This window comes from Lithobates pipiens, unplaced genomic scaffold (assembly GCF_037356315.1).
Source record: "Lithobates pipiens isolate NorthernLeopardFrog02 unplaced genomic scaffold, aLitPip1_a1.2 Scaffold_27, whole genome shotgun sequence".
NCBI classification, from domain to species: Eukaryota; Metazoa; Chordata; class Amphibia; order Anura; family Ranidae; genus Lithobates; species Lithobates pipiens.
The window spans coordinates 218305753-218333291 of NW_027507788.1; the positions used below are offsets into that span (position 1 = coordinate 218305753).

The 27539-nt window shown below is 49.3% G+C and overlaps 2 protein-coding genes across 2 annotated transcripts in view; one reads left to right on the forward strand and one right to left on the reverse strand.

Moving 5' to 3' along the window:
• ZBTB48 (zinc finger and BTB domain containing 48) overlaps positions 1 to 27539 on the reverse strand; it is a gene marked incomplete in the record, with an annotated part of 314981 nt that overhangs the window by 146336 nt on the left and 141106 nt on the right. Inside the window, 1 exon segment of the mRNA XM_077458264.1 lies at positions 20384 to 21076. Coding sequence (XP_077314390.1) covers positions 20384 to 21076 — 693 coding nt within the window.
• Positions 9936 to 13021, forward strand: LOC143934548 (uncharacterized). Its single transcript, XM_077458262.1, has 2 exons — positions 9936 to 10451; positions 12564 to 13021. The coding sequence occupies exons 1-2, from the start codon at positions 9943 to 9945 to the stop codon at positions 13012 to 13014; spliced, it is 960 nt and encodes a 319-aa protein (XP_077314388.1). The 5' UTR covers positions 9936 to 9942; the 3' UTR covers positions 13015 to 13021.

The following is a 27539-nucleotide window of genomic DNA, read 5'->3' on the forward strand; positions in this document are numbered from 1 at the left end:
TGCTTGTGCTCTCAACCAAACTGTCAATCCATCAGGCACACACACACGTGGGGACCCCGACACACACAAACACACGTGTGGGGACCCCAGGACTTCACACCACACACATCTCTGCGCTGGGGCTGCACTTCATCCATTTAAAAGGGATCACACATGTCATTACACACACACATATATATATATAACATTTGGCTACCCGCTGGAATGCGAATGCGCGACGCCGCCATATGCGATCCAACACAGGGCCCCTCGCCGCGCTTCTCTCCGCATAATTATAATCCGGACGGTGGGGCTGGAGCCTGGACTCAGGGGTGTGGGCACAAAATTCTGAGCAGGCGCAGATCGCCTCAGTGTTGGAACGCATATGGCGGCATCGCGCATGCGCAGTCTGGCAGGTAGCCAAATGTGTACCCACATGAAATGTTTGTCCTTTTTTTTCACACAAATAAAGCTTTCTTTTGGTGCTATTTAATCACCGCTGGGTTTTTTTATTTTTTGCACTATAAATCATAAAAGACTGAAAATTCAGAAAAAAACAAAATTCTTTGTTTCTGTTAACATTTATTGCAGAGCATTGCACAGTGTTGCAGAGTATTTTTTTTTTAACTTTTTTAATGACCACCATGTAGAACCAAATGGTTAAAGGGAGAGCGCAGGAGGCACAAGCGGCAGCACTGTCAATCTGGGGGGGGGGGTGTTAGCTGGACTAGTGGATTTAAATACACTAACAAATTAAAGCCAAACGCCAGCTGATACTTAAAAAATCAGTTGCAGCAAACATTTTTTTTCATTTTTTTTTCTTCTGGGATAAAAGATTTACATAGAAAAGGGATCATTGTAATCCCCCCCAGCCGGTGTTAACTGCTTTGTCTTATCTATGTAAACTGATACATTCAGCTGGAGAGTTTGTGCTGTGAAACTAAAAAACATAATAAAAACAATAAACACATTTATCATATCATATATTATTTTAATTAAAACAGATGTGCTGGTTGGATTACCAGATTTAAAAAAAGAAAAGAAGGAAAAACCTAAAAAATAAAACAAATGCAGCCATCACATCCAAGAATTGGTAAGCTGCAATATAAGAAATGTTTATTTTGGGTTTAATACCGCTTTAAAAATGGCAGTCAGATGGCAAAAAAAAAAGCTTTTTTTATCCTTATGATAAATATAGGGGAGTTGCAGCTTCAAGGCTAGATTATAACTGTCATCACAGATTGATATTTGAGCCTAATGCACTGGACATGCATTGGTTGCCATGGCAATGCTGTCAGCCAATCAGTGCAGTGAGCAGCCCCATGACATCATAGTGAGCGTTGGTTGCCATGGTAATGCTGTCAGCCAATCAGTGCAGTGAGCAGCCCCGTGACATCATAGTGAGCCTGCAGGTATTTATTCAGGTCAACAGCCAGCCATCCTCATTCAGTGACTGTTGATCGTAGTGGCAACACCCGTTAGACTTGCTCTGCGAACTTCTCTGATATTTTAGCGAATTTTCTGAGTTACATTTATTATATTTGTGATCCAGGAGACTTTATTTAATTGCAATTCATTATCTTTTGTGATAAAGATTGAAAATGAGATTTTTGATAAAACTGCTAATTTTTCTGTGCATTTTGCACCTGGGGACAGGTAAGTTCATATATTAATTTCTCTTTTTTTTTTTTTTGATAAACATATAAATTGGCGGTTCTGCTTGGATGTGTGGATGAGTGATGCTATTTTTAGCCATTTGACAATTTGTTTTTGTTTTTTTAAATCTCATGAGACTTAGGTGAAAATAACTGCCACTTTTCTGAACATGAGCCTCCTTTGTCCTGATGTGTAGGCTTTGTAAATGGGGTTTTATGTGATTTATAAATGACACTTAATTGGCTACAGTTAAAAAAAATCATTCTTTCTTATTCTAAAGCTTTGTGAATTGAGCCTACCGGGGGGAGGGGGGGTTCTTTAACTATTAATCAGAGTCAGTGATTGGCTGACAGTATTCCTACCGGCAGTGCTGTATTTCCAGTGCATTGCAAAGGGACTCAAATACCAGCAATAAGGATATCACCCGTGTATGTATGAGTTTTAGCCTTCAAGTGGAACTAAACCCAAAAAATTGAAGGCCTTCCCAATACAGCTACATACTGTACAAGGCATGCTGGGAAAGCTAACTGCCGCATTTGCTTGTGCTCTCAACCAAACTGTCAATCCATCAGGCAAGGTGGAGCCATAACGGATGGCATGTGCAGCTCCATGGCAACTGCAGTTCAAACAGAGGGCTTAGATGGCAGCTTCCTTGGCTGTAAAGGAGCGGAGGGTTTAGTTCCAAGTTAAAGGATAGGTTCACCTTTAGGAATATGTTACATGTTACATGCATATTTAGGGTGTAACATGTAACATGCTCCTATGCTCCCGCCACCTTACATTTTTAGGCCCAAAATTAAATTTATTATTATTATTTATTATTTATTGAATTAAATTTTAATTAAATTAAATAAAAAAAAAAGCAAAAACAGCCCTGGCAGCGAAAGCGTTAATCTAAACCCAGAAATGTGAGATCCACCTAAGGTCCACAAAAAGGTGTTTTTTTTTAATATTTTTTCTTTTTTACTGCCTTTGATGTTATATATTATAACTTTGGAAATGTTTCACTATTAACGACAATTTCTCTCTTTCCGTAGCATTGTCCCAAGCTGAGCCTTCATACAGCCACCTGGAGGCCAGAGCCGGCTCCAAATTGGAGATTCCATGCCATCTCTCCATTGACGGAGTGACTAGCAATCATCGGATTGACTTAGAATGGAGGATGGCACCGGCCGGAACCCACAAGTACATGACCATCCTGCGGCACAGTGGCATCAAGCTGCAGCCTCCGAGTCATCACGACCAGAGAGAGCACCCAGGTTCAACCCATGAAATGGACTGTTCTCTCGCTCTCAGTCCTCTCCGCCTGGAAGACAGTGGGACGTACGAGCTCAACCTCATGGTGGATGGTGTACAGAAGGGACCGGTTAAAAAGTTCAACGTTCATGTAGCAGGTAAGTGTTAGATACAGTAGCTCCCATACCCAATACACACCTAAGCAAGAAAAAGTTTGATGTGCTGGTTCACTGTACATTTGTATGACCTCTTTATCATTTGTTTTATGCAGATTCTCCGCTCATGGACGTAGGCAAGAAGTTTCAAACCAGGCGCATGGTCATGTTTCCCCGTCCAGGCACTTCTCCCATCCAGACCAGGGATGAACAGGTATTGCCTGTGGATGAAAAACCAGCAGTGCCTGCATATGAAGACCGGGCAGTGCCTGCATATGAAGGCCGGGCAGTGCCTGCATATGAAGACCAGACAGCAGTGCCTGCATATGAAGACCAGACAGCAGTGCCTGCATATGAAGACCGGGCAGTGCCTGCATATGAAGACCCTGCATATGAACACCGGGCAGTGCCTGCATATGAAGACCAGGCAGTGCCTGCATATGAAGACCAGGCAGTGCCTGCATATGAAGACCAGGCAGTGCCTGCATATGAAGACCAGACAGCAGTGCCTGCATATGAAGACCAGACAGCAGTGCCTGCATATGAAGACCAGACAGCAGTGCCTGCATATGAAGACCAGACAGCAGTGCCTGCATATGAAGACCCTGCATATGAACACCGGGCAATGCCTGCCTATGAAGACCAGACAGCAGTGCCTGCCTATGAAGACCAGACAGCAGTGCCTGCCTATAAAGACCAGACAGCAGTGCCTGCCTATGAAGACCAGACAGCAGTGCCTGCCTATGAAGACCAGACAGCAGTGCCTGCCTATGAAGACCAGACAGCAGTGCCTGCCTATGAAGACCAGACAGCAGTGCCTGCCTATGAAGACCAGACAGCAGTGCCTGCCTATGAAGACCAGACAGCAGTGCCTGCCTATAAAGACCAGACAGCAGTGCCTGCCTATGAAGACCAGACAGCAGTGCCTGCCTATGAAGACCAGACAGCAGTGCCTGCCTATGAAGACCAGACAGCAGTGCCTGCCTATGAAGACCAGACAGCAGTGCCTGCCTATGAAGACCAGACAGCAGTGCCTGCCTATGAAGACCAGACAGCAGTGCCTGCCTATGAAGACCAGACAGCAGTGCCTGCCTATGAAGACCAGACAGCAGTGCCTGCCTATGAAGACCAGACAGCAGTGCCTGCCTATGAAGACCAGACAGCAGTGCCTGCCTATGAAGACCAGACAGCAGTGCCTGCCTATGAAGACCAGACAGCAGTGCCTGCCTATGAAGACCAGACAGCAGTGCCTGCCTATGAAGACCAGACAGCAGTGCCTGCCTATGAAGACCAGACAGCAGTGCCTGCCTATGAAGACCAGGCAGCAGTGCCTGCCTATGAAGACCAGGCAGCAGTGCCTGCCTATGAAGACCAGGCAGCAGTGCCTGCCTATGAAGACCAGACAGCAGTGCCTGCCTATGAAGACCAGACAGCAGTGCCTGCCTATGAAGACCAGACAGCAGTGCCTGCCTATGAAGACCAGACAGCAGTGCCTGCCTATGAAGACCGGGCAGTGCCTGCCTATGAAGACCGGGCAGTGCCTGCCTATGAAGACCGGGCAGCAGTGCCTGCCTATGAAGACCGGGCAGCAGTGCCTGCCTATGAAGACCGGGCAGTGCCTGCCTATGAAGACCAGACAGCAGTGCCTGCCTATGAAGACCAGACAGCAGTGCCTGCCTATGAAGACCAGACAGCAGTGCCTGCCTATGAAGACCAGACAGCAGTGCCTGCCTATGAAGACCAGACAGCAGTGCCTGCCTATGAAGACCAGACAGCAGTGCCTGCCTATGAAGACCAGACAGCAGTGCCTGCCTATGAAGACCAGACAGCAGTGCCTGCCTATGAAGACCAGACAGCAGTGCCTGCCTATGAAGACCAGACAGCAGTGCCTGCCTATGAAGACCAGACAGCAGTGCCTGCCTATGAAGACCAGGCAGCAGTGCCTGCCTATGAAGACCAGGCAGCAGTGCCTGCCTATGAAGACCAGGCAGCAGTGCCTGCCTATGAAGACCAGGCAGCAGTGCCTGCCTATGAAGACCAGGCAGCAGTGCCTGCCTATGAAGACCAGACAGCAGTGCCTGCCTATGAAGACCAGACAGCAGTGCCTGCCTATGAAGACCAGACAGCAGTGCCTGCCTATGAAGACCGGGCAGTGCCTGCCTATGAAGACCGGGCAGTGCCTGCCTATGAAGACCAGGCAGCAGTGCCTGCCTATGAAGACCGGGCAGCAGTGCCTGCCTATGAAGACCAGGCAGCAGTGCCTGCCTATGAAGACCGGGCAGCAGTGCCTGCCTATGAAGACCGGGCAGTGCCTGCCTATGAAGACCAGACAGCAGTGCCTGCCTATGAAGACCAGGCAGCAGTGCCTGCCTATGAAGACCAGACAGCAGTGCCTGCCTATGAAGACCAGACAGCAGTGCCTGCCTATGAAGACCAGACAGCAGTGCCTGCCTATGAAGACCGGGCAGTGCCTGCCTATGAAGACCGGGCAGTGCCTGCCTATGAAGACCGGGCAGCAGTGCCTGCCTATGAAGACCGGGCAGCAGTGCCTGCCTATGAAGACCGGGCAGTGCCTGCCTATGAAGACCAGACAGCAGTGCCTGCCTATGAAGACCAGACAGCAGTGCCTGCCTATGAAGACCAGACAGCAGTGCCTGCCTATGAAGACCAGACAGCAGTGCCTGCCTATGAAGACCAGACAGCAGTGCCTGCCTATGAAGACCAGACAGCAGTGCCTGCCTATGAAGACCAGACAGCAGTGCCTGCCTATGAAGACCAGACAGCAGTGCCTGCCTATGAAGACCAGACAGCAGTGCCTGCCTATGAAGACCAGACAGCAGTGCCTGCCTATGAAGACCAGACAGCAGTGCCTGCCTATGAAGACCAGGCAGCAGTGCCTGCCTATGAAGACCAGGCAGCAGTGCCTGCCTATGAAGACCAGGCAGCAGTGCCTGCCTATGAAGACCAGGCAGCAGTGCCTGCCTATGAAGACCAGGCAGCAGTGCCTGCCTATGAAGACCAGACAGCAGTGCCTGCCTATGAAGACCAGACAGCAGTGCCTGCCTATGAAGACCAGACAGCAGTGCCTGCCTATGAAGACCGGGCAGTGCCTGCCTATGAAGACCGGGCAGTGCCTGCCTATGAAGACCAGGCAGCAGTGCCTGCCTATGAAGACCGGGCAGCAGTGCCTGCCTATGAAGACCAGGCAGCAGTGCCTGCCTATGAAGACCGGGCAGCAGTGCCTGCCTATGAAGACCGGGCAGTGCCTGCCTATGAAGACCAGACAGCAGTGCCTGCCTATGAAGACCAGGCAGCAGTGCCTGCCTATGAAGACCAGGCAGCAGTGCCTGCCTATGAAGACCAGGCAGCAGTGCCTGCCTATGAAGACCAGGCAGCAGTGCCTGCCTATGAAGACCAGGCAGCAGTGCCTGCCTATGAAGACCAGGCAGCAGTGCCTGCCTATGAAGACCAGGCAGCAGTGCCTGCCTATGAAGACCAGGCAGCAGTGCCTGCCTATGAAGACCAGGCAGCAGTGCCTGCCTATGAAGACCAGGCAGCAGTGCCTGCCTATGAAGACCAGACAGCAGTGCCTGCCTATGAAGACCAGACAGCAGTGCCTGCCTATGAAGACCAGACAGCAGTGCCTGCCTATGAAGACCAGACAGCAGTGCCTGCCTATGAAGACCAGACAGCAGTGCCTGCCTATGAAGACCAGACAGCAGTGCCTGCCTATGAAGACCAGACAGCAGTGCCTGCCTATGAAGACCAGACAGCAGTGCCTGCCTATGAAGACCAGGCAGCAGTGCCTGCCTATGAAGACCAGGCAGCAGTGCCTGCCTATGAAGACCAGACAGCAGTGCCTGCCTATGAAGACCAGACAGCAGTGCCTGCCTATGAAGACCAGACAGCAGTGCCTGCCTATGAAGACCAGACAGCAGTGCCTGCCTATGAAGACCGGGCAGTGCCTGCCTATGAAGACCGGGCAGTGCCTGCCTATGAAGACCGGGCAGCAGTGCCTGCCTATGAAGACCGGGCAGCAGTGCCTGCCTATGAAGACCGGGCAGCAGTGCCTGCCTATGAAGACCGGGCAGTGCCTGCCTATGAAGACCAGACAGCAGTGCCTGCCTATGAAGACCAGACAGCAGTGCCTGCCTATGAAGACCAGACAGCAGTGCCTGCCTATGAAGACCAGACAGCAGTGCCTGCCTATGAAGACCAGGCAGCAGTGCCTGCCTATGAAGACCAGGCAGCAGTGCCTGCCTATGAAGACCAGGCAGCAGTGCCTGCCTATGAAGACCAGGCAGCAGTGCCTGCCTATGAAGACCAGGCAGCAGTGCCTGCCTATGAAGACCAGGCAGCAGTGCCTGCCTATGAAGACCAGGCAGCAGTGCCTGCCTATGAAGACCAGGCAGCAGTGCCTGCCTATGAAGACCAGGCAGCAGTGCCTGCCTATGAAGACCAGGCAGCAGTGCCTGCCTATGAAGACCAGGCAGCAGTGCCTGCCTATGAAGACCGGGCAGTGCCTGCCTATGAAGACCAGGCAGCAGTGCCTGCCTATGAAGACCAGGCAGCAGTGCCTGCCTATGAAGACCGGGCAGTGCCTGCCTATGAAGACCAGGCAGCAGTGCCTGCCTATGAAGACCAGGCAGCAGTGCCTGCCTATGAAGACCGGGCAGTGCCTGCCTATGAAGACCGGGCAGTGCCTGCCTATGAAGACCGGGCAGTGCCTGCCTATGAAGACCAGGCTGGGACTTCATCTGAAGACCAGGCTGGGACTTCATCTGAAGACCAGGCTGGGACTTCATCTGAAGACCAGGCTGGGACTTCATCTGAAGACCAGGCTGGGACTTCATCTGAAGACCAGGCTGGGACTTCATCTGAAGACCAGGCTGGGACTTCATCTGAAGACCAGGCTGGGACTTCATCTGAAGACCAGGCTGGGACTTCATCTGAAGACCAGGCTGGGACTTCATCTGAAGACCAGGCTGGGACTTCATCTGAAGACCAGGCTGGGACTTCATCTGAAGACCAGGCTGGGACTTCATCTGAAGACCAGGCTGGGACTTCATCTGAAGACCAGGCTGGGACTTCATCTGAAGACCAGGCTGGGACTTCATCTGAAGACCAGGCTGGGACTTCATCTGAAGACCAGGCTGGGACTTCATCTGAAGAGCAAGCTGGGACTTCATCTGAAGAGCAAGCTGGGACTTCATCTGAAGAGCAAGCTGGGACTTCATCTGAAGAGCAAGCTGGGACTTCATCTGAAGAGCAAGCTGGGACTTCATCTGAAGAGCAAGCTGGGACTTCATCTGAAGAGCAAGCTGGGACTTCATCTGAAGACCAGGCTGGGACTTCATCTGAAGACCAGGCTGGGACTTCATCTGAAGACCAGGCTGGGACTTCATCTGAAGACCAGGCTGGGACTTCATCTGAAGACCAGGCTGGGACTTCATCTGAAGAGCAAGCTGGGACTTCATCTGAAGAGCAAGCTGGGACTTCATCTGAAGAGCAAGCTGGGACTTCATCTGAAGAGCAAGCTGGGACTTCATCTGAAGAGCAAGCTGGGACTTCATCTGAAGAGCAAGCTGGGACTTCATCTGAAGAGCAAGCTGGGACTTCATCTGAAGAGCAAGCTGGGACTTCATCTGAAGAGCAAGCTGGGACTTCATCTGAAGAGCAAGCTGGGACTTCATCTGAAGAGCAAGCTGGGACTTCATCTGAAGAGCAAGCTGGGACTTCATCTGAAGACCAAGCTGGGACTTCATCTGAAGACCAAGCTGGGACTTCATCTGAAGACCAAGCTGGGACTTCATCTGAAGACCAAGCTGGGACTTCATCTGAAGACCAAGCTGGGACTTCATCTGAAGACCAAGCTGGGACTTCATCTGAAGACCAAGCTGGGACTTCATCTGAAGACCAAGCTGGGACTTCATCTGAAGACCAAGCTGGGACTTCATCTGAAGACCAAGCTGGGACTTCATCTGAAGACCAAGCTGGGACTTCATCTGAAGACCAAGCTGGGACTTCATCTGAAGACCAAGCTGGGACTTCATCTGAAGACCAAGCTGGGACTTCATCTGAAGACCAAGCTGGGACTTCATCTGAAGACCAAGCTGGGACTTCATCTGAAGACCAAGCTGGGACTTCATCTGAAGACCAAGCTGGGACTTCATCTGAAGACCAAGCTGGGACTTCATCTGAAGACCAAGCTGGGACTTCATCTGAAGACCAAGCTGGGACTTCATCTGAAGACCAAGCTGGGACTTCATCTGAAGACCAAGCTGGGACTTCATCTGAAGACCAAGCTGGGACTTCATCTGAAGACCAAGCTGGGACTTCATCTGAAGACCAAGCTGGGACTTCATCTGAGGACCAAGCTGGGACTTCATCTGAGGACCAAGCTGGGACTTCATCTGAGGACCAAGCTGGGACTTCATCTGAGGACCAAGCTGGGACTTCATCTGAGGACCAAGCTGGGACTTCATCTGAGGACCAAGCTGGGACTTCATCTGAGGACCAAGCTGGGACTTCATCTGAGGACCAAGCTGGGACTTCTTCTGAGGACCAAGCTGGGACTTCTTCTGAGGACCAAGCTGGGACTTCCTCTGAGGACCAAGCTGGGACTTCCTCTGAAGACCAAGCTGGGACTTCCTCTGAAGACCAAGCTGGGACTTCCTCTGAAGACCAAGCTGGGACTTCCTCTGAAGACCAAGCTGGGACTTCCTCTGAAGACCAAGCTGGGACTTCCTCTGAAGACCAAGCTGGGACTTCATATGAAAACCAGGAAGTGACTGCGGATGAAAAAGAGACATTGCCTGTGGATGAACAGACATTGCCTGAGGACAAAGGCCCTACATTCCCTGAGGACAAGGAATCACTGGGGTCTTTCCAAACAACAACACAAAACCAACCCTCAATGGCGTTTTCTGAACCAGCAATAGCAACAAAGTCCGTTCGACATGAAAGGATAACACTGAAGTTTGATCCCCATTTGAGTAAGTTTGCCAATGACGAAGAACCTACGGCAGCTGTGGAGGAGGAATCACTGGGGCCTTTCCCATCAGTACCAGAAACCCAACCAGGCACTTCTCCCATCCAGACCAGGGATGAAGAACAGGTATTGCCTGTGGATGAAAAACCAGCAGTGCCTGCATATGAAGACCGGGCAGTGCCTGCATATGAAGACCGGGCAGTGCCTGCATATGAAGACCGGGCAATGCCTGCATATGAACATCGGGCAATGCCTGCATATGAACACCGAGCAAAGCGTGCACATGAAGACCGGGCAATGCCTGCATATGAAGACAGGGCAATGCCTGCATATGAAGACCTGATGATTCTGAGGGAACATCTCTTTGTGCTCATCACTTCCGGAATCGTCCTCTTTCTGATAGTGGTGGCCTTGGTAGCAGGATGCTGTTTCTAGTAAGTTGTTTTTATACTTTTTTATACCATTTCATCAAAAAACAAAGCAGAGGCCTCGTTCTCTACTTTACTGGCAGCTTACCCTCTGTGTTCAGTCCCCAGATTTTAGCAGCAAAAGCTCTTCTCTGAGCACAGAGTTATCTTTTACACACCTTCAATAGTTCTGTTTTGCTTGTAATAAGTTCTTTTTATAGCTTAAGCCCTTGTACACACGGGTCGGACATTCCGACAACAAAATCCGTCGGATTTTGTCCGAAACTGCTGTTGCATACACACGGTCGGACAAAGTTGTCGGAAAATCCGATCGTTCAGAACGTGATGATGTAATTTCGTTACGACGGGACTACGTTCAGGCTAGTAGCCAATAGCTTTGGTCTCGTAATTTGATCTGAGCATGCGTGGCACTTTGTCCGATCGGAATTCTCTACAAACGATCGGACAAAGTCCCATCGGACCATGTTGTCAGAAAATTTTATAGCCCAGCTCTAAAACTTTGTCGGTCGGATATTCCGACGGAAACAGTCCGATGGAGCCCACACACGGTCGGATTATCCGACAACACGGTCCGTGTTCCGTCGGAATGTCCGACCGTGTGTACATGGGCTTAGAATGTCTGTGGGACAGAGGCGGAGGCTTTTTGAGGCTGCGGGTAACAGTAAGAAAAAGGTTCCTGGTGTGCAATTAAATCATTTTTTTTTTTCATTATGCTGTCCAATTTCTGCAGATATCGTAGTAGTTTAATGTAACAAAGTCTATGCCAGAACTAATTCACAGCAATGTGCAGTTGAGGTAGACCCAAAATTGGTATCTCACGTTTACGTGGTTGGGTGGGAAACGCAAATGTGACTTTTGCTTTCTCCGACTTCTTACCGCTGGTGAGAGATCCAATTAAGTCTTCCCGGTTCTTGGGGACGTCATAGCCGGTACAACACTAAATGATGGCGTTTCACCTCACCGGCTACGGCAGAGTTAAGAAATTTAGGTTTTTAGTGCAGGGGGTCTCCAAACTTTCTCAACAAAGGGCCAATTTACTGTCCTTTATGCCGCGTACACACACGATCAAATTATCCGGCGGACTTGGTGCGGCAAATAATCCGCCGGACCTTATAACGAACGGACTTGGCCACACACAGACACTCCAAAAGTCAGGCGATTTCTAAGGCGATGACGTACAGCGCGTACGACGGGACTAGAAAAAGGAAGTTCAATAGCCAGTAGCCAATAGCTTCCTTCTCGTACTTGCTTCAGAGCATGCGTCATTCTTAGTCCGCCGGACTAGCACACCGCCGAACGGATTGTCCTCTGAAAGCCAAGTCCGGCGGACAAATTTTGAGTTAAAACTACTTTCTAAGTCCGATGAAAAAGTCCGCTGGAGCCCACACACGATCGAATTGTCTGGCGTACTGTGGTCCGCCGGACAATTGGATCGTTTGTACGCGGCATTAGGCTTTGGGGAGGTGGGACTGTGAACAGTGGGAGTAGAAACACCCCCCGGTGTCAGTGTCTGTAAATTATGTCCCATCATTGGTGTCAATGGATGAAATAATGACCAGTCATTGGTGCCATTGGATGGAATAGTGCTCCATCTTTGGTGCCATTGGATGAAATAGTACCCCATAATTAGTATCAGTGGGTGGAATAGTGCCCCGTTATTGGTATCAGTGGGAGGAATAGTGCCCCGTTATTGGTATCAATGGGAGGAATAGTGCCCCATAATTGGTATCAGTGGGTGGAATAGTGCCCCGTTATTGGTATCAGTGGGAGGAATAGTGCCCCGTTATTGGTATCAGTGGGAGGAATAGTGCCCCATCATTAGTGTCAGTGGGAGATATAGTACCCTGTCATTGGTGTCAGTGGATGGAATAGTGCCCCATCATTGGTGTCAGAAAGTGACACATTGGTTACACTCCAGAGAGGGCAGATTCTTAAGTTATTATAGGGAAGTCTGCCCATTGCTGTGTCTAAGAAGCCATTGGTTAAAGCAAACAATGGGTGCTTTTTTTAATACCGAGGTATCGGTTATAGGTAGAGTTAGCCTTTAATGCTGCTAATTTCTGTTAGTTTGTAAAAGCTGCTTTTGTCATTTCTAACCCTTTTTTTTTGTCTTTTCAGTCATGGGAGCTTCTGTAGGAAACTGAAGAGGTTATGCATGAAAGACGGAATATTCGCCTCAGATTTGGAGTGGGAATTGGAATCGGTGGTAATTGAACCGCCTCTAGAGGAAGAACCGGAAACAGCGGCATTCGAATTGGAATCGGTGGTAACTGAACCACCTCTATTTGAAGAGGAAGAACCGGAAACGGCGGCATTGGAAGGGGAATCGGCTGGACTAGAAGAGGTATTAATATTCCGGGATGAAAAGAGGGAGGAGGAACAAGAAAAGCTGCAGAGGGATTGGTTTAGAAGTATATACACCACAATATTCCTAGACAATGAGAGGTATGACGAAATGGGAGACATGGAAAAGGATGGACTTAAAGAGGAATTTATCTTACGAGAGGTAAAGGTTGAGGGTGGTATAGGGCAGGTTGAGGGTGGTATAGGGCAGGTTAGGGAGGTATAAGGCAGGTTGGCAGGTTGGGGTAGTATAGGGCAGGTTGGGGTAGAATAGGGCAGGTTGGGGTGGTATAGGGCAGGTTGGGATTCTATGTAGTGACACTGTGCAGTAACTTACAGCATGCCTGGAGATACATGTGTCCTCGCCTCTTTCTCCTTCAGCTGTGGGATGAGCCAGAGTGAAGGAGGAGGCAGCCACACCCCCAGATCAGGTTGGGGTGGTATAGGGTAGGTTAGAATGGTATAGGGCAGGTTGGGGTGGTATAGGGCAGGTTGGGATGGTATATGGTAGGTTAGAATGGTATAGGTCAGGTTGGGGTGGTATAGGGCAGGTTGGGGTGGTATAGGTTAGAATGGTATAGGTCAGATTGGGGTGGGTTGGGATGGTATAGGGCAGGTTGGGGTGGTATAGGGTAGGTTAGAATGGTATAGGTCAGATTGGGGTGGGTTGGGATGGTATAGGGTAGGTTAGAATGGTATAGGTCAGATTGGGGTGGGTTGGGATGGTATAGGGCAGGGTGGGGTGGGTTGGGATGGTATAGGGCAGGTTGGGGTGGTATAGGGCAGGTTAGGGCTCTATGTAATGACAGTTTTCAGTCATTTACAGCATGCCTGGAGATGAAGACACCCGGGGCTGCTGTGTCCTCTCCTCTCTTTCTCCTTCAGCTGTGAGATCAGCCCGAGTGAAGGAGTCTGTGGGAGGAGTGGAGGAGGCAGCCACACCCCCAGCTCTGCCCACCCACCCCGGCTGCCTCGGGAGATATAGGATGTCCCTGATGGACAGCTTAAAGTGGTTGTAAACCCTTACAACACACTTTGACCTACAGGCAAGCCTAGATTAAGGCTTACCTGTAGGTCCAAGAAATATCGCCATAGACAGCGGCGGCTCCCATGCGCGGGAGCGACATCATCGTGGCTTCGCCGAATGACAGCAGCAGAGCAGCGAGACCCACCGAGAAGATGGATGCTCCAGACTACAGGGGACAGCGGTAACTTCGCTGGCTCCTCTGTCAGGTAAGTGACAGATAATGGAGTACTATGCGATGCGATGCGATGCACAGTAGTCCATTATGGTATACCTTTGCAGGGAATCAAAGAGGAAGTAAACCCATCAGGGTTTACTTCCTCTTTAACCTGATTTAATGACTGGGGAGGGTAAGAGACTCCCTCCCCTGCATACGGGCGGCACAGTGGCGTAGTGGTTAGCACTCTCGCCTAGCAGTAAAAAGGGTCGCTGGTTCGAATCCCAACCACGACACTACCTGCCTGGAGTTTGCATGTTCTCCCTGTGCCTGCGTGGGTTTCCTCCGGGTACTCCGGTTTCCTCCCACACTCCAAAGACATGCTGGTAGGTTAATTGGCCCTACTATAAAATGTATACGAGTTATGGACCTTAGATTGTCCCCTTCAAATGACCCCCCCACCCCCCAGAAGGATCTTGGAGGCAGGGTACACATCCCCCCCACTGCTGTGTCCTCTGCCCCCCCAATAGCACTGTCCCGTGCTCCCTCAAAGCAAGGTTCGCCTCTTTGCATCACCCCCCCAACCCCACTCCCCACTGTACATGTCCTCTATGATTTACATAGTAGTGTCCTGTATCCCCGGAGGACACTGAGATTAGGGGGGGAGGACACATTGTCCCCCCCCACTGTTGTGTCCCATGCCTCCCCCCAAAGCAACTCCACCTCTGTAGTGACTTGTACCCCCCTCCGCCAGAGGACACTGATCTGAGGGGGGCCACCCCAGAGGAAACTGCTATTGGGGGGAAGAGGACACATTGTCCCCCCCACTGTTGTGTCCTCTTCACATCATTGCCCCCCCCCCCCCCCCAGTAGTGTCCTTTACCCCCCTCCCCTAGAGTAGGGGCTGGCCAGAGAGGGATTACTTTGATGCAGTTGTCTGGCTTAAACATGCATTGCAATGTATGTGAACTAGCAATCATGCCAGTAGAAGAAATGCATGTATAAAAATTTAATAAAATAATTGAAACAAACTATTTTTGGGACCTATTTATTCAACACAACCCCCATCTTTTTTATTTTACCAAAAGTTGGCTATAATAAATATCGTGTTTGTTTATACTAGAATTACTTTACTTGAATGTATTTTTTTTTCCTGAAAATATGCGTTTGATAAATAAGTGCGCAAATATCGTGCAACATAATAAAAACTTCAACTACCACCATTTTATTCTCCGGGGTCTCTGCTTTCAGAAATATATACTTTTCTTTTTTTCTTTTGTGGGGGGGGTGTTACAGTGATTTCTAGCAAAAAAGATAATGCAGATTTTTACGTGTGCAAAAAAAATAACACAATGACCCCAGAAGGCAAGTGGATAGTGGTAGTTTATGCCAATCATCAACTACCCTTTCAGTAAATAATACTAAATTATACTATAATAACATAGTAATTATAATTATATAATAATTATTTTATCGTATAATTATTATACAATTATATAATAATAATAATATAATTATATATAATACAATAAAAATAATATAATAATAAATAATTGAATAATAATACTATACAATAAACACAATAATACTTTCTAAGATTTGTTTTGAACTTTGCTCCAGTTAGTTCTGAGGTCATGTCCCCGTGTTCTTTATTTTGGATTGGGTGGAACTCCGCTATCAATGTGTGACTAGGGGGCGTTTACTAATTGTGGGGGGAGGAGCTTTTCCTAGGAGAAGGCACGGATCCATGCCCCTGCTTATCAGGAACACAGGATCCACGTCTCCTCCCACTGAGAGAACGGCGATCTGCCTTGTTTACATAGACTGCCGTTTTGCCTGTGTAAGGAATATTCGGTAGGTTCCGGCGGACATGGTAGCGGGTGAGCGGGCCACTGGTGGTGCACCTGCGCGCCCCCAAACCCGGAGCTGCTGGACCACTTACCTAGTACACTCAGGAGAGCCGTCTTGCCACTGTATATATACACGGTATTCGACCGGTAATCCTTTAACAAATCAATACAGCAACCAATGATGACACAAAACATAAAATGTATTAGCAAAATAATTTTATTTATAAGAATTTTATACTTTACAGAAACATGACAAGTCACCCAACGCGACCGACAAATACATAAATCTTATAATCGCACCCGGGGCAAATATTGCCCATAACAAATGTAACGGGATAGAGCTTCATCTATGAAAGTATTTCCAACAGGAAGTGTCTGTGCGGCTCCACGGCAGCCAATCAGAATCTATGGTTTTATTTATTTAATTATTAGCCAACGCCCCCCTCTGTTACCTGCACCTGGGCAGCACAGACAGTGCTAATTACAGACGCTTTGATAAAGGAAACCCAATAAACGTTTGCAACATCTTTACAAAAGACAATCGTTTGTACAGCTGCCGACACTCCCTGAGGATTTCTTACGCTATAGCGCCTGCAAAACGCCCTGGTGTGAAAGGGGTCTTACAGTAGTGATTATCTGCTTTTTTCTACTATAAAGGGCTAATTTTAATTTTTTTAACCCCAGTATGTTAGTAAATGTCTTAGACTTTGTTCACATCTATGTGTTTATTGGTGCTTTTTGCAGAAATGCACTACAGTTCATTTACATTGTTTCCTGTGGGACACGTTCACATCTGAAAGGGTCGGGGGACTTTTAACGCAAAATGGTGCTTCATTGGTTCCATAAACTTCAATGGAGAAGCTGCAGAAGAGCATGTAATGCGTTTTTTTGCAGCAATTTGTTTTTTAATCTGCCCAAAAAAAATGCAAATTGCAGTAAAATCACGTGCGCAAAAATCAAAACGTACAGCAAAAAGCACTGCAGAAACAGATCAAAAGCAAACTGCATAGGTGAGTACCGAGCCTTACGCCGGCCACACCGATCAATTTTCAGATGAGAATATTCAGACGAAAAATCTTTGTACATTCGCTGAATGAAAGAATTTTGTTTGAAATTTTCACTTGTTTTTAACATTCTGTTTTTAAAATGAATGTCATTTCTGAACGAAAACCACATCCACCGTCTGAAAATTCCTTTGACTGAGAAGTTTTCTATTACCGTATATACTCGAGTATAGGCCGACCCGAATATAAGCCGAGGCCCCCAATTTACCCCCAAAAAAACTGGCAAACTTATTGACTCGTGTATAAGCCGAGGGTGAGACATGCCTGTCCATCCCTGTGTGTGTGTCCGTCCATCCCTGTGTGTCCGTCCATCCCTGTGTGTCCGTCCATCCATCCCTGTGTGTGTGTGTGTCCATCCATCCATCCATCCCTGTGTGTGTGTGTGTCCATCCATCCATCCATCCCTGTGTGTGTGTGTGTGTGTCCATCCATCCATCCCTGTGTGTGTGTGTGTGTGTCCATCCATCCATCCATCCCTGTGTGTGTGTGTCTCCATCCATCCATCCCTGTGTGTGTGTGTCTCCATCCATCCATCCCTGTGTGTGTGTGTCTCCATCCATCCATCCATCCCTGTGTGTGTGTGTATCCATCCATCCCTGTGTGTGTGTGTCTCCATCCATCCATCCCTGTGTGTGTGTGTCCATGTGTGTGTGTGTGTGTGTGTGTGTGTGTCCAGCCTACCTGTGTCCCGAGCCTGTATCCCGAGCCTCCGTCCCGTGCCTTGCCTCCTTGCCTCCGTCCCGTGCCTTGCCTCCTTGCCTCCGTCCCGTGCCTTGCCTCCTTGCCTCCGTCCCGTGTCGTGCCTTGCCTCCGTCCCGTCCCGTGCCGTGCCTTGCCTTGCCTCCGTCCCGTGCCAGGATCGCCGCTCTTCGTCGGCGCCTCGGCGGCCATTCTAAAATTCAAAAGCCGCGCCTCCGCCTTCGCCTGTGATAGGCGGAACACTAAATTTCCCAGCAGCCTGTGTTCCGCCTATCACGGACATCGTCTCATCCTCGTCCGTAGTACGAGGAAGAGACGATGTCCGTGATAGGCGGAACACAGGCTGCTGGGAAATTCAGTGTTCCGCCTATCACAGGCGAAGGCGGAGGCGCGGCGTTTGAAGGGTAGAATGTCCGCTGTCTGTCTGCTCGACACGCTGATCGGGCAGGCAGACAGCGATGACTCGAGTATAAGCCGAGGGGGGCACTTTCAGCCTCAAAAAAGAGGCTGAAAATCTCGGCTTATACTCGAGTATATACGGTATTTCCAAATTTTCCCGTCACTGTAGTCTAAAATGAACGTCAATTTGACCCACTTTTTTTTTTAAAGGTTATTAACCGATTAATCGAAACAATAATCGGCCAACTAATCGATTATGAAAATAATCCTTAGTTGCAGCCCTACTCGCGTGTGTAAGTTTGAACACAGTTTACCTATGCTTGTGTGACTTGCGCATGCGTCCGCTTCTGCGCACAAACACAGAGGGATGGGGCACATTAAACCTTTTTTTTTCCTTTTTTTAGCACTTTATCTTCTATTATAACGGATGTAAACATCCCTTGTAAAAGAAATAAGGATGGCAGGTACTATTTATTGAGAGGTCTGGGGTCAAAAAGACCCCAGATCTCTCATTTACCTTTAAAGCGGGAGTCCGCCGTTTTTTTTTTTTTAAAGCCAGCAGCTACAAATACTGCAGCTGCTGACTTTTAAAATAGTGACACTTACCCGCCCAGCGCGCCCGCGATGTCGGCACCCGAAGCCGATCTCTCGATTGTCTCTCGGGTGCTGCCGCTGCCATCTTGGGTATGGGAATCAGGAAGTGGAGCCTTTCGGCTTCATTTCCCGGTTCCCTACTGCACATGCGCGAGTCGCGCTGCGCAATAAGGATGGTCCCCGCTGTCTCTGGGATCTGTGTGTTTCCCAGCAGGCAGCGGGGGACTTTCGGAAAGGGGCGTACCTTCTGCAGAATCTACGCCGGAAGTGGGTGCAGATACAGATACCAATTGTGGCGCCGGAGGGGGGGGGATTCCAATGAGCGGAAGGTCCACTTTAGGGTGGACCTCCGCTTTAAAAGCAAAAAATAAATAAAAAATTGCTTATTATGGCCCGGGAAGCGGGAATGACGTCAGACGTCGCTCCAGTTCTCCGAGGGCATAGAGACGAGTGGCAGGCTGGAAAGCGGTGGGGGGAGGGCACTTTTATTTGAAGCAGAACCAGCCATAGGAAAAAAATAATACCGGGACAATGGCAGCTAGCTGCTGTCATGACCCCGGTATTTAAACGACACAGTAATTAAGTATTTTTACTATGGGCCGGTCGTCATGTTGTTAAACAAGACATAGCGAGATAGATACGCAGGCTGTCACTTGTGATCCGGTAGTCATCCTGATCCTCAGACTTCAATTGCCTTATAAATCAAATGACCTCAAAGAAGTAGGCAGCAAGTGTAGTCAACGTGAATTCATTCCTTCTAATCTACAGGCTTGCGGCAGAATAGCGATTAAACCCATTAGGCTGGTATTAGAGTCAGGACAAAACGCTACTGCGGAGGTCAGCAGTGGTGGCCTCCTGCTTCCTGTAAGTCCAGGTTACCTTTCAAAGAAAACTCCAGAGTATCAGGATGCCTGTTCTAGATGGATAGTTTACCTGGCTCCTAAGACAACACTGGTTGTGTAAAGACATAGAAGATGGTTAATTCACCATTATACCTAATAGCGGTCCATTACATTCAACTTGTACTGTAATGTTGAAGACGTTTCATAACTTATCCAAACCAGTTCTGATGAGTGTCAGGAAGGTACTCCGGCACTTATACCCACACAAGAAGCACCAACACCTTGGAAAGACGTGTTATTGTTCAAGAACAGGATGTGAAAGTTGTGGAACCCCTTAGAAAGGGTAGAACAGACACCTTGATCCAACCATGGAAAGGGTAGATGTTCTTGGGCAAGTCACCTAAGCTTCATAGGTGTTAATCCTTCAAATCACATGGCTGAAGATGTGAATTGTTGTCAAAATGCCGGGGTAAAGACAAATATTGTTGAAGGCCCTCACTCTTGCTCCAGCCTCAATGTAGATGGCTTTTTCCATGTCTCTTGAGAACCGGTTGTCCTCTTTGCCCAAAATGTGGACCTCACTCTCCTCCGAGATGCCGTTTTAGCATCACTATCCCGGCATTTTGATAACAATTCACACCTTCAGCCATGTGGCTCAAAAGATTAACACCTATGAAGCCTCCCTGACGGCAAGGATGGAATTGGGTAACAAGAACTAGACGATTCCACAATTTTTACACCTTCCATCCTGTTCTTGGCAAAGAACATCTAACTTCCAATCCATAGTTGGGTGAAGGTTTCTGTTCCCCATGACTAAAAATGGTGCAGAATGTTCCCGACACTCAATGGGACTAAAAGGGCTTGGATGAGCTTCAAATTGTTGCTACGGAACAAGCCCAGTTGTTTGTGGCCAACTACAATTACATATACCATGACCTGGAGAGCCGGGAGCCTCCACAGACTTACCGTTATACAGTCTCCATCGCTGCCAATACACGGCCCGTTCTTCTGCCCTCTCCTCTGCCTCTTGAACTCCCTCCTCTCAACAATTTCTGGGTCCTTCAAGACGACTTCCTGAAATGGAGTAATCGCCACTGTCCCTTGGAGCAGGGAAAGGCCGTTGTCCTGTTCATTGGCCGGCTCCGCTGGGACTTCACTGTACGCCAGCACGTTGCTGAGCTCCGATATTCCCTTTAGAGTATCCTCTCCATCCGACTCCTCCGCCTCTTTCAGGTGTCCATTCAAGGTCTCCAACGTTCCAGACTGTTGGAAAAAATCTTCGGTCCGGTCAACGGACTCAAAACACTTTGGCTGGAACTGTTCACAGACCTCAACAGCTTCAAAAATACCCAATTCCTTGGAGGCCGAGAGGACCTTCTCCACATTGTGATGGGATAGAGTCAGCTCCCCTGTGTAGAGGAAATCCAGGAGGAGGCCCATGACCTCCGAGAAGCGTTCATGAAGGATAATGTTTGGGGAGCTGCCGTCTCCATAAAGGCTCTGGAAGAACGGGCTGCTGCAAGCAAGGATACTCCAGTGGGCTTTAAACTGGAGATCTCCAACGACAAGGGTGGCATCGCAGTACCGGCCGGCTTCTCTCTGCTTGTTGAGGGCTTGGAGGACCTTGATGCTGTGCTGGATGAACACATTATCCATGACCTGAAGAACACAACACAAAACATTGGAAGATCCTTGTATATGAGAAATATTCCTTTTCTTTTACTCCCGGCTGAATGGAAAGGCAGGGGAGCAAAAGGAAGGCAAGTATGACTGACGGGGGAGATCTTCATTAAAGGAAAACTGGTACTTTGTCCTGCATGAGCCGAGGACAGGGTCACTTTAATGCAGGGCAATAGACACATTAACAACATGCAGGACACGTGAAGCATGCTGGTAGGATAGGGGGTTGGGGTGACAACTAGGGATTCTCTCCTTTTGGTGGGATTTCCTCTCACTTCCTGTTGTGGCTTTAGAACAGGAAGTGAAGAAAACTCTCCCCAAAGGGACACAAATGGCAAGGAGTTATAACCCTCCTTTATGCAATCCAAAATGAAAAAAAGAAAAAGAATGTTTTTTCCCCCTTAATTCTACTCTAAAGCGGTAATAAACCCAAATCCAAAACTGTAATATATTGCAGCTCACCAATCATTAGATGTGGCAGCTGCATTAGTTTTCCTTTTTTGACCCCCCCCTTCTGTTCTCAACTGGTGATCTGGCCAGTAATACACCTCCTGTATTAGAGCGCCCTCTACATCAGCAGGGGAGCTTGTACTTTCGAAAAACTGAATTACTAGCAGGATCGCCAAATGAAAACAGAAGAAGCAAAACCTAAAAAAGAAAATGAATGCAGCCGTCACATCTAAGAATTGGCTGCAGTACAATAAATGTTTGCTTTTTGGGTTTTAAGGGGTTGCAAAAGGCAGAAGGTACATTCTGTGCATGAAGATAAAATAATTCTGTGTGCAGCCCCCTCCCCCCCCCATACTTACCTGAGCCCCATCTCTCTCCAGCGATGTTGCAGGAATGTCTTGGCAGTCCAGTACTCTCCCTCCTCATTGGCTGAGAGACGGCAGCATGGCGCCACTGGCTCTCTCTGCTGCTAGATGTCAGTGAGATGTCAGTGAGCCAATGAGAAGAAAGAGGGGTGGGGCCGAACCGCAGCTCCGTGTCTGAATGGATACACTGTCACTGATGGAGACTCTTTACCATGTGATCAGCCGTGTCCAATCACATCTGATCACGGTGAGTACAGGAAAAGCCGTGAATCAAATTTTCCTCTTTCCTGTTAGACATGAGCAGAGAAGAGCCGATCGGTTGCTCCTCTGATTTGGGGGGGGGGGGTCTATGTTGATTGTTTATCAGCGCAGCCCCCCAACCAAGGATGTCCACCCAGAACCACCAGGGATACCCACCACTTGTGACCACCAGGTATACTACCCTTGGCCACCAGGGATGCCAATCAGTGCCAAACACTAATGCATGCCAATCAGTGATGCCCATTAGTACCATCCATCCGTGCCACCTATCAGTACCACCTATGTGTCCCATCAGTGTCCGTCAGTGAAGAAGAAAACGTACTTATTTACAAAGTTTTGTAACAGAAACAAAAAAAAAAAACTTTTGTTTTTCAAAATTTTCAGTCTTTTTTTTTTTTATTTGTTTAGCAGAAAATAAAAACCAGAGAGGAGATCAAATACCAGCAAAAGATCTATTTGTTGGGAAAAAGTGATAAAAATCTCAGTTGTGTACAGTGTCACGTGCCCAGTATTGAAGCGGTTAATCCCCTCCACACGTGGGGACCCCGGCACGCGCGCACACACACACACACACGTGGGGATCCCGGCACACACACACACACACACGTGGGGATCCCGGCACACACACACACACACACGCGCACACACACACACACACGTGGGGATCCCGGCACACACACACACACGCGCACACACACACGTGGGGACCCCCGGCGCACACACACACACACACGTGGGGATCCCGGCACACACACACACACGCGCACACACACACGTGGGGACCCCGGCGCACACACACACGTGGGGATCCCGGCACACACACACACACACACGCACACACGTGGGGACCCCCGGCGCGCACACACACACACACACGTGGGGACCCAGGCGCACACACACGTGGGGACCCCGGCGCACACACACACGTGGGGACCCCGGCGCACACACACACGTGGGGACCCCGGCGCGCGCGCGGACACACACACGTGGGGACCCCGGCACACACACACGTGGGGACCCCGGCGCGCGCGCGGACACACACGTGGGGACCCCGGCACACACACGTGGGGACCCCGACAATGCACACACACGGGGACCCCGGCACGTGCGCACACGTGGGGATCCCAGCACACATACACAGACGTGGGGATACCGACACGCGCACACACATGTGGGGACCCCAGGACACATGCACACAGACGCCGCCGATCTTCCCAATTCCGGAGATCACAGATCGGACACGGTCTGCGTGCATTGTGTGTTCACACCACACACATCTCTGCGCTGGGGCTGCGCTTCATCCATTTAGAAGGGATCACACATGTCATTAAATATATATATATATAATGTGTGTGTCATTACACAGGTCACGCTGATGACCGGACTGTGAGGAGCCGCACACACAGGGGGGACATGCAGACTCCATGCAGATGTCCCTCCTGGGAGGAGAACCTGAGACCCGGTGCTGCACAGGGAGGATTGCTGATCACAGAGCCATAGAACACTATGGCGGCCCCCACCCAGACACCACTCAGGGGGTCTCCAGGACTCTTCCCTCTGGGGGAGAACACACACCCCTCACCCTCTTCTATACCGGCCACTTCCCGGCTCACCCTGTACCTCCAGGCTGCTCCTCTCTGCGTCCGGCCGGCCGCTCTCGCGAGATCTCATGTCACATGACATCCGGCATTCACACAGGACGTCCCGCCGCCATCTTGGTTGTGGCAATCTACTTATGGAAACCGCCGGCGAACAGGTCGCTGTACCGGCAATGTGATCCCCCCGTAGGATATAACTATCCCCGCTCTGGTCTACAGGACCGCTGGAGAGGAGTCAGGTCGTGGGTGTGAGGCGGGTGGGCTAGTGAGCGGCCGCCATCTTGGTTGTGGCAGTCTGTATGTAAATCCCGGTGTAGTGTCACATTTTGCTGCCTATCACAGGATGCTGCAGAAGTGACGTTGTTGCGTACTGCGCATGCGCGATGCGTTCCAAACACTCGCGCCGTGCGTTCCAACGTAGTTTCGGCAATACAGTTCAGCGAAACCATCACATAATGTTACGGAAGTGAAGTTACACACAACACAAACACTGGGCCGTGCATTACAACACTAATACTTCCCTTGTTACCTAGTAGGTTTTGCATTGCTGGGACTTGTAGTGCCTATCCTGAGCTACATGCTTCAATGTTCAGTGTCCTCATCCCTATCCCCGAGCTTCAATGTTCAGTGTCCTCATCCCTATCCCCATGCTTCAATGTTCAGTGTCCTCATCCCTATCCCCATGCTTCAATGTTCAGTGTCCTCATCCTTATCCCCGAGCTTCAATGTTCTGTGTCCTCATCCCTATCCCCATGCTTCAATGTTCAGTGTCCTCATGTCCTCATCCCTATCCGCGAGCTTCAATGTTCAGTGTCCTCATCCCTATCCCCCTGCTTCAATGTTCAGTGTCCTCATCCTTATCCCCGAACTTCAATGTTCAGTGTCCTCATCCCTATCCCCATGCTTCAATGTTCAGTGTCCTCATCCCTATCCGCGAGCTTCAATGTTCAGTGTCCTCATCCTTATCCCTGTGCTTCAATGAGCTGTGTCCTCATCCTTATCCCCGAGCTTCAATGTTCAGTGTCCTCATCCTTATCCCCGAGCTTCAATGTTCAGTGTCCTCATCCTTATCCCCAAGCTTCAATGTTCAGTGTCCTCATGCTTATCCCCGAGCTTCAATGTTCAGTGTCCTCATCCTTATCCCCAAGCTTCAATGTTCAGTGTCCTCATGCTTATCCCCGAGCTTCAATGTTCAGTGTCCTCATCCTTATCCCCGAGCTTCAATGTTCAGTGTCCATCCTTATCCCCGTGCTTCAATGTTCAGTGTCCTCATCCCTATCCGCGAGCTTCAATGTTCAGTGTCCTCATCCTTATCCCTGTGCTTCAATGTTCAGTGTCCTCATCCCTATCCGCGAGCTTCAATGTTCAGTGTCCTCATCCTTATCCCCCTGCTTCGATGAGGACACTGAACATCGAAGCATGGGGATAAGGATGAGGACACTGAACATTGAAGCACGGGGATAAGGATAAGGACACTGAACATTGAAGCTCGGGGATAAGGATGAGGACACTGAACATTGAAGCACGGGGATAAGGATGAGGACACTGAACATTGAAGCTCGGGGATAAGGATGAGGACACTGAACATTGAAGCTCGGGGATAAGGATGAGGACACTGAACATTAAAGCTCAAGGATAGGGATGAGGACACTGAACATTGAAGCACGGGGATAAGGATGAGGACACTGAACATTGAAGCATGTAGCTCAGGATAGGCACTACAAGTCCCAGCAATGCAAAACCTACTAGGTAACAAGGGAAGTATTAGTGTTGTAACGAACGGTGTAGTGTCACAGTTTGATGCCTATCACAGGATGGTGCGGAAGTGACGTTGTTGCGTACTGCGCATGCGCGATGCGCTCCAAACGCTCGCGCCGTGCGTTCCAACATAGTTTCGGCAATACAGTTCAGCGAAACCATCACATAATGTTACGGAAGTGAAGTTACACACAACACAAACACTGGGCCGTTCGTTACAACACTAATACTTCCCTTGTTACCTAGTAGGTTTTGCATTGCTGGGACTTGTAGTGCCTATCCTGAGCTACATGCTTCAATGTTCAGTGTCCTCATCCCTATCCCCATGCTTCAATGTTCAGTGTCCATCCTTATCCCCGTGCTTCAATGTTCAGTGTCCTCATCCTTATCCCCGAGCTTCAATGTTCAGTGTCCATCCTTATCCCCGTGCTTCAATGTTCAGTGTCCTCATCCCTATCCGCGAGCTTCAATGTTCAGTGTCCTCATCCTTATCCCTGAGCTTCAATGTTCAGTGTCCTCATCCCTATCCCCCTGCTTCAATGTTCAGTGTCCTCATCCCTATCCGCGAGCTTCAATGTTCAGTGTCCTCATCCTTATCCCCCTGCTTCAATGTTCAGGGTCCTCATCCTTATCCCCGAGCTTCAATGTTCAGTGTCCTCATCCCTATCCGCGAGCTTCAATGTTCAGTGTCCTCATCCTTATCCCCCTGCTTCAATGTTCAGGGTCCTCATCCTTATCCCCGAGCTTCAATGTTCAGTGTCCTCATCCCTATCCCCCTGCTTCAATGTTCAGTGTCCTCATCCCTATCCGCGAGCTTCAATGTTCAGTGTCCTCATCCCTATCCGCGAGCTTCAATGTTCAGTGTCCTCATCCTTATCCCCGAGCTTCAATGTTCAGTGTCCTCATCCCTATCCCCCTGCTTCAATGTTCAGTGTCCTCATCCCTATCCACGAGCTTCAATGTTCAGTGTCCTCATCCTTATCCCCCTGCTTCGATGAGGACACTGAACATCGAAGCATGGGGATAAGGATGAGGACACTGAACATTGAAGCTTGCGGATAGGGATGAGGACACTGAACATTGAAGCACAGGGATAAGGATGGACACTGAACATTGAAGCTCGGGGATAGGGATGAGGACACTGAACATTGAAGCAGGGGGATAGGGATGAGGACACTGAACATTGAAGCTCGGGGATAAGGATGAGGACACTGAACATTGAAGCAGGGGGATAGGGATGAGGACACTGAACATTGAAGCTCGGGGATAAGGATGAGGACACTGAACATTGAAGCTCGGGGATAGGGATGAGGACACTGAACATTGAAGCTCGGGGATAGGGATGAGGACACTGAACATTGAAGCATGGGGATAGGGATGAGGACACTGAACATTGAAGCTCGGGGATAAGGATGAGGACACTGAACATTGAAGCAGGGGGATATGGATGAGGACACTGAACATTGAAGCAGGGGGATAGGGATGAGGACACTGAACATTGAAGCTCGGGGATAAGGATGAGGACACTGAACATTGAAGCTCGCGGATAGGGATGAGGACACTGAACATTGAAGCAGGGGGATAGGGATGAGGACACTGAACATTGAAGCTCAGGGATAAGGATGAGGACACTGAACATTGAAGCACAGGGATAAGGATGAGGACACTGAACATTTAAAGCTTGCGGATAGGGATGAGGACACTGAACATTGAAGCACAGGGATAAGGATGAGGACACTGAACATTGAAGCTTGCGGATCGGGATGAGGACACTGAACATTGAAGCATGGGGATAGGGATGAGGACACTGAACATTGAAGCACAGGGATAAGGATGAGGACACTGAACATTGAAGCTCGCGGATAGGGATGAGGACACTGAACATTGAAGCATGGGGATAGGGATGAGGACACTGAACATTGAAGCACAGGGATAAGGATGAGGACACTGAACATTGAAGCTCGCGGATAGGGATGAGGACACTGAACATTGAAGCATGGGGATAGGGAT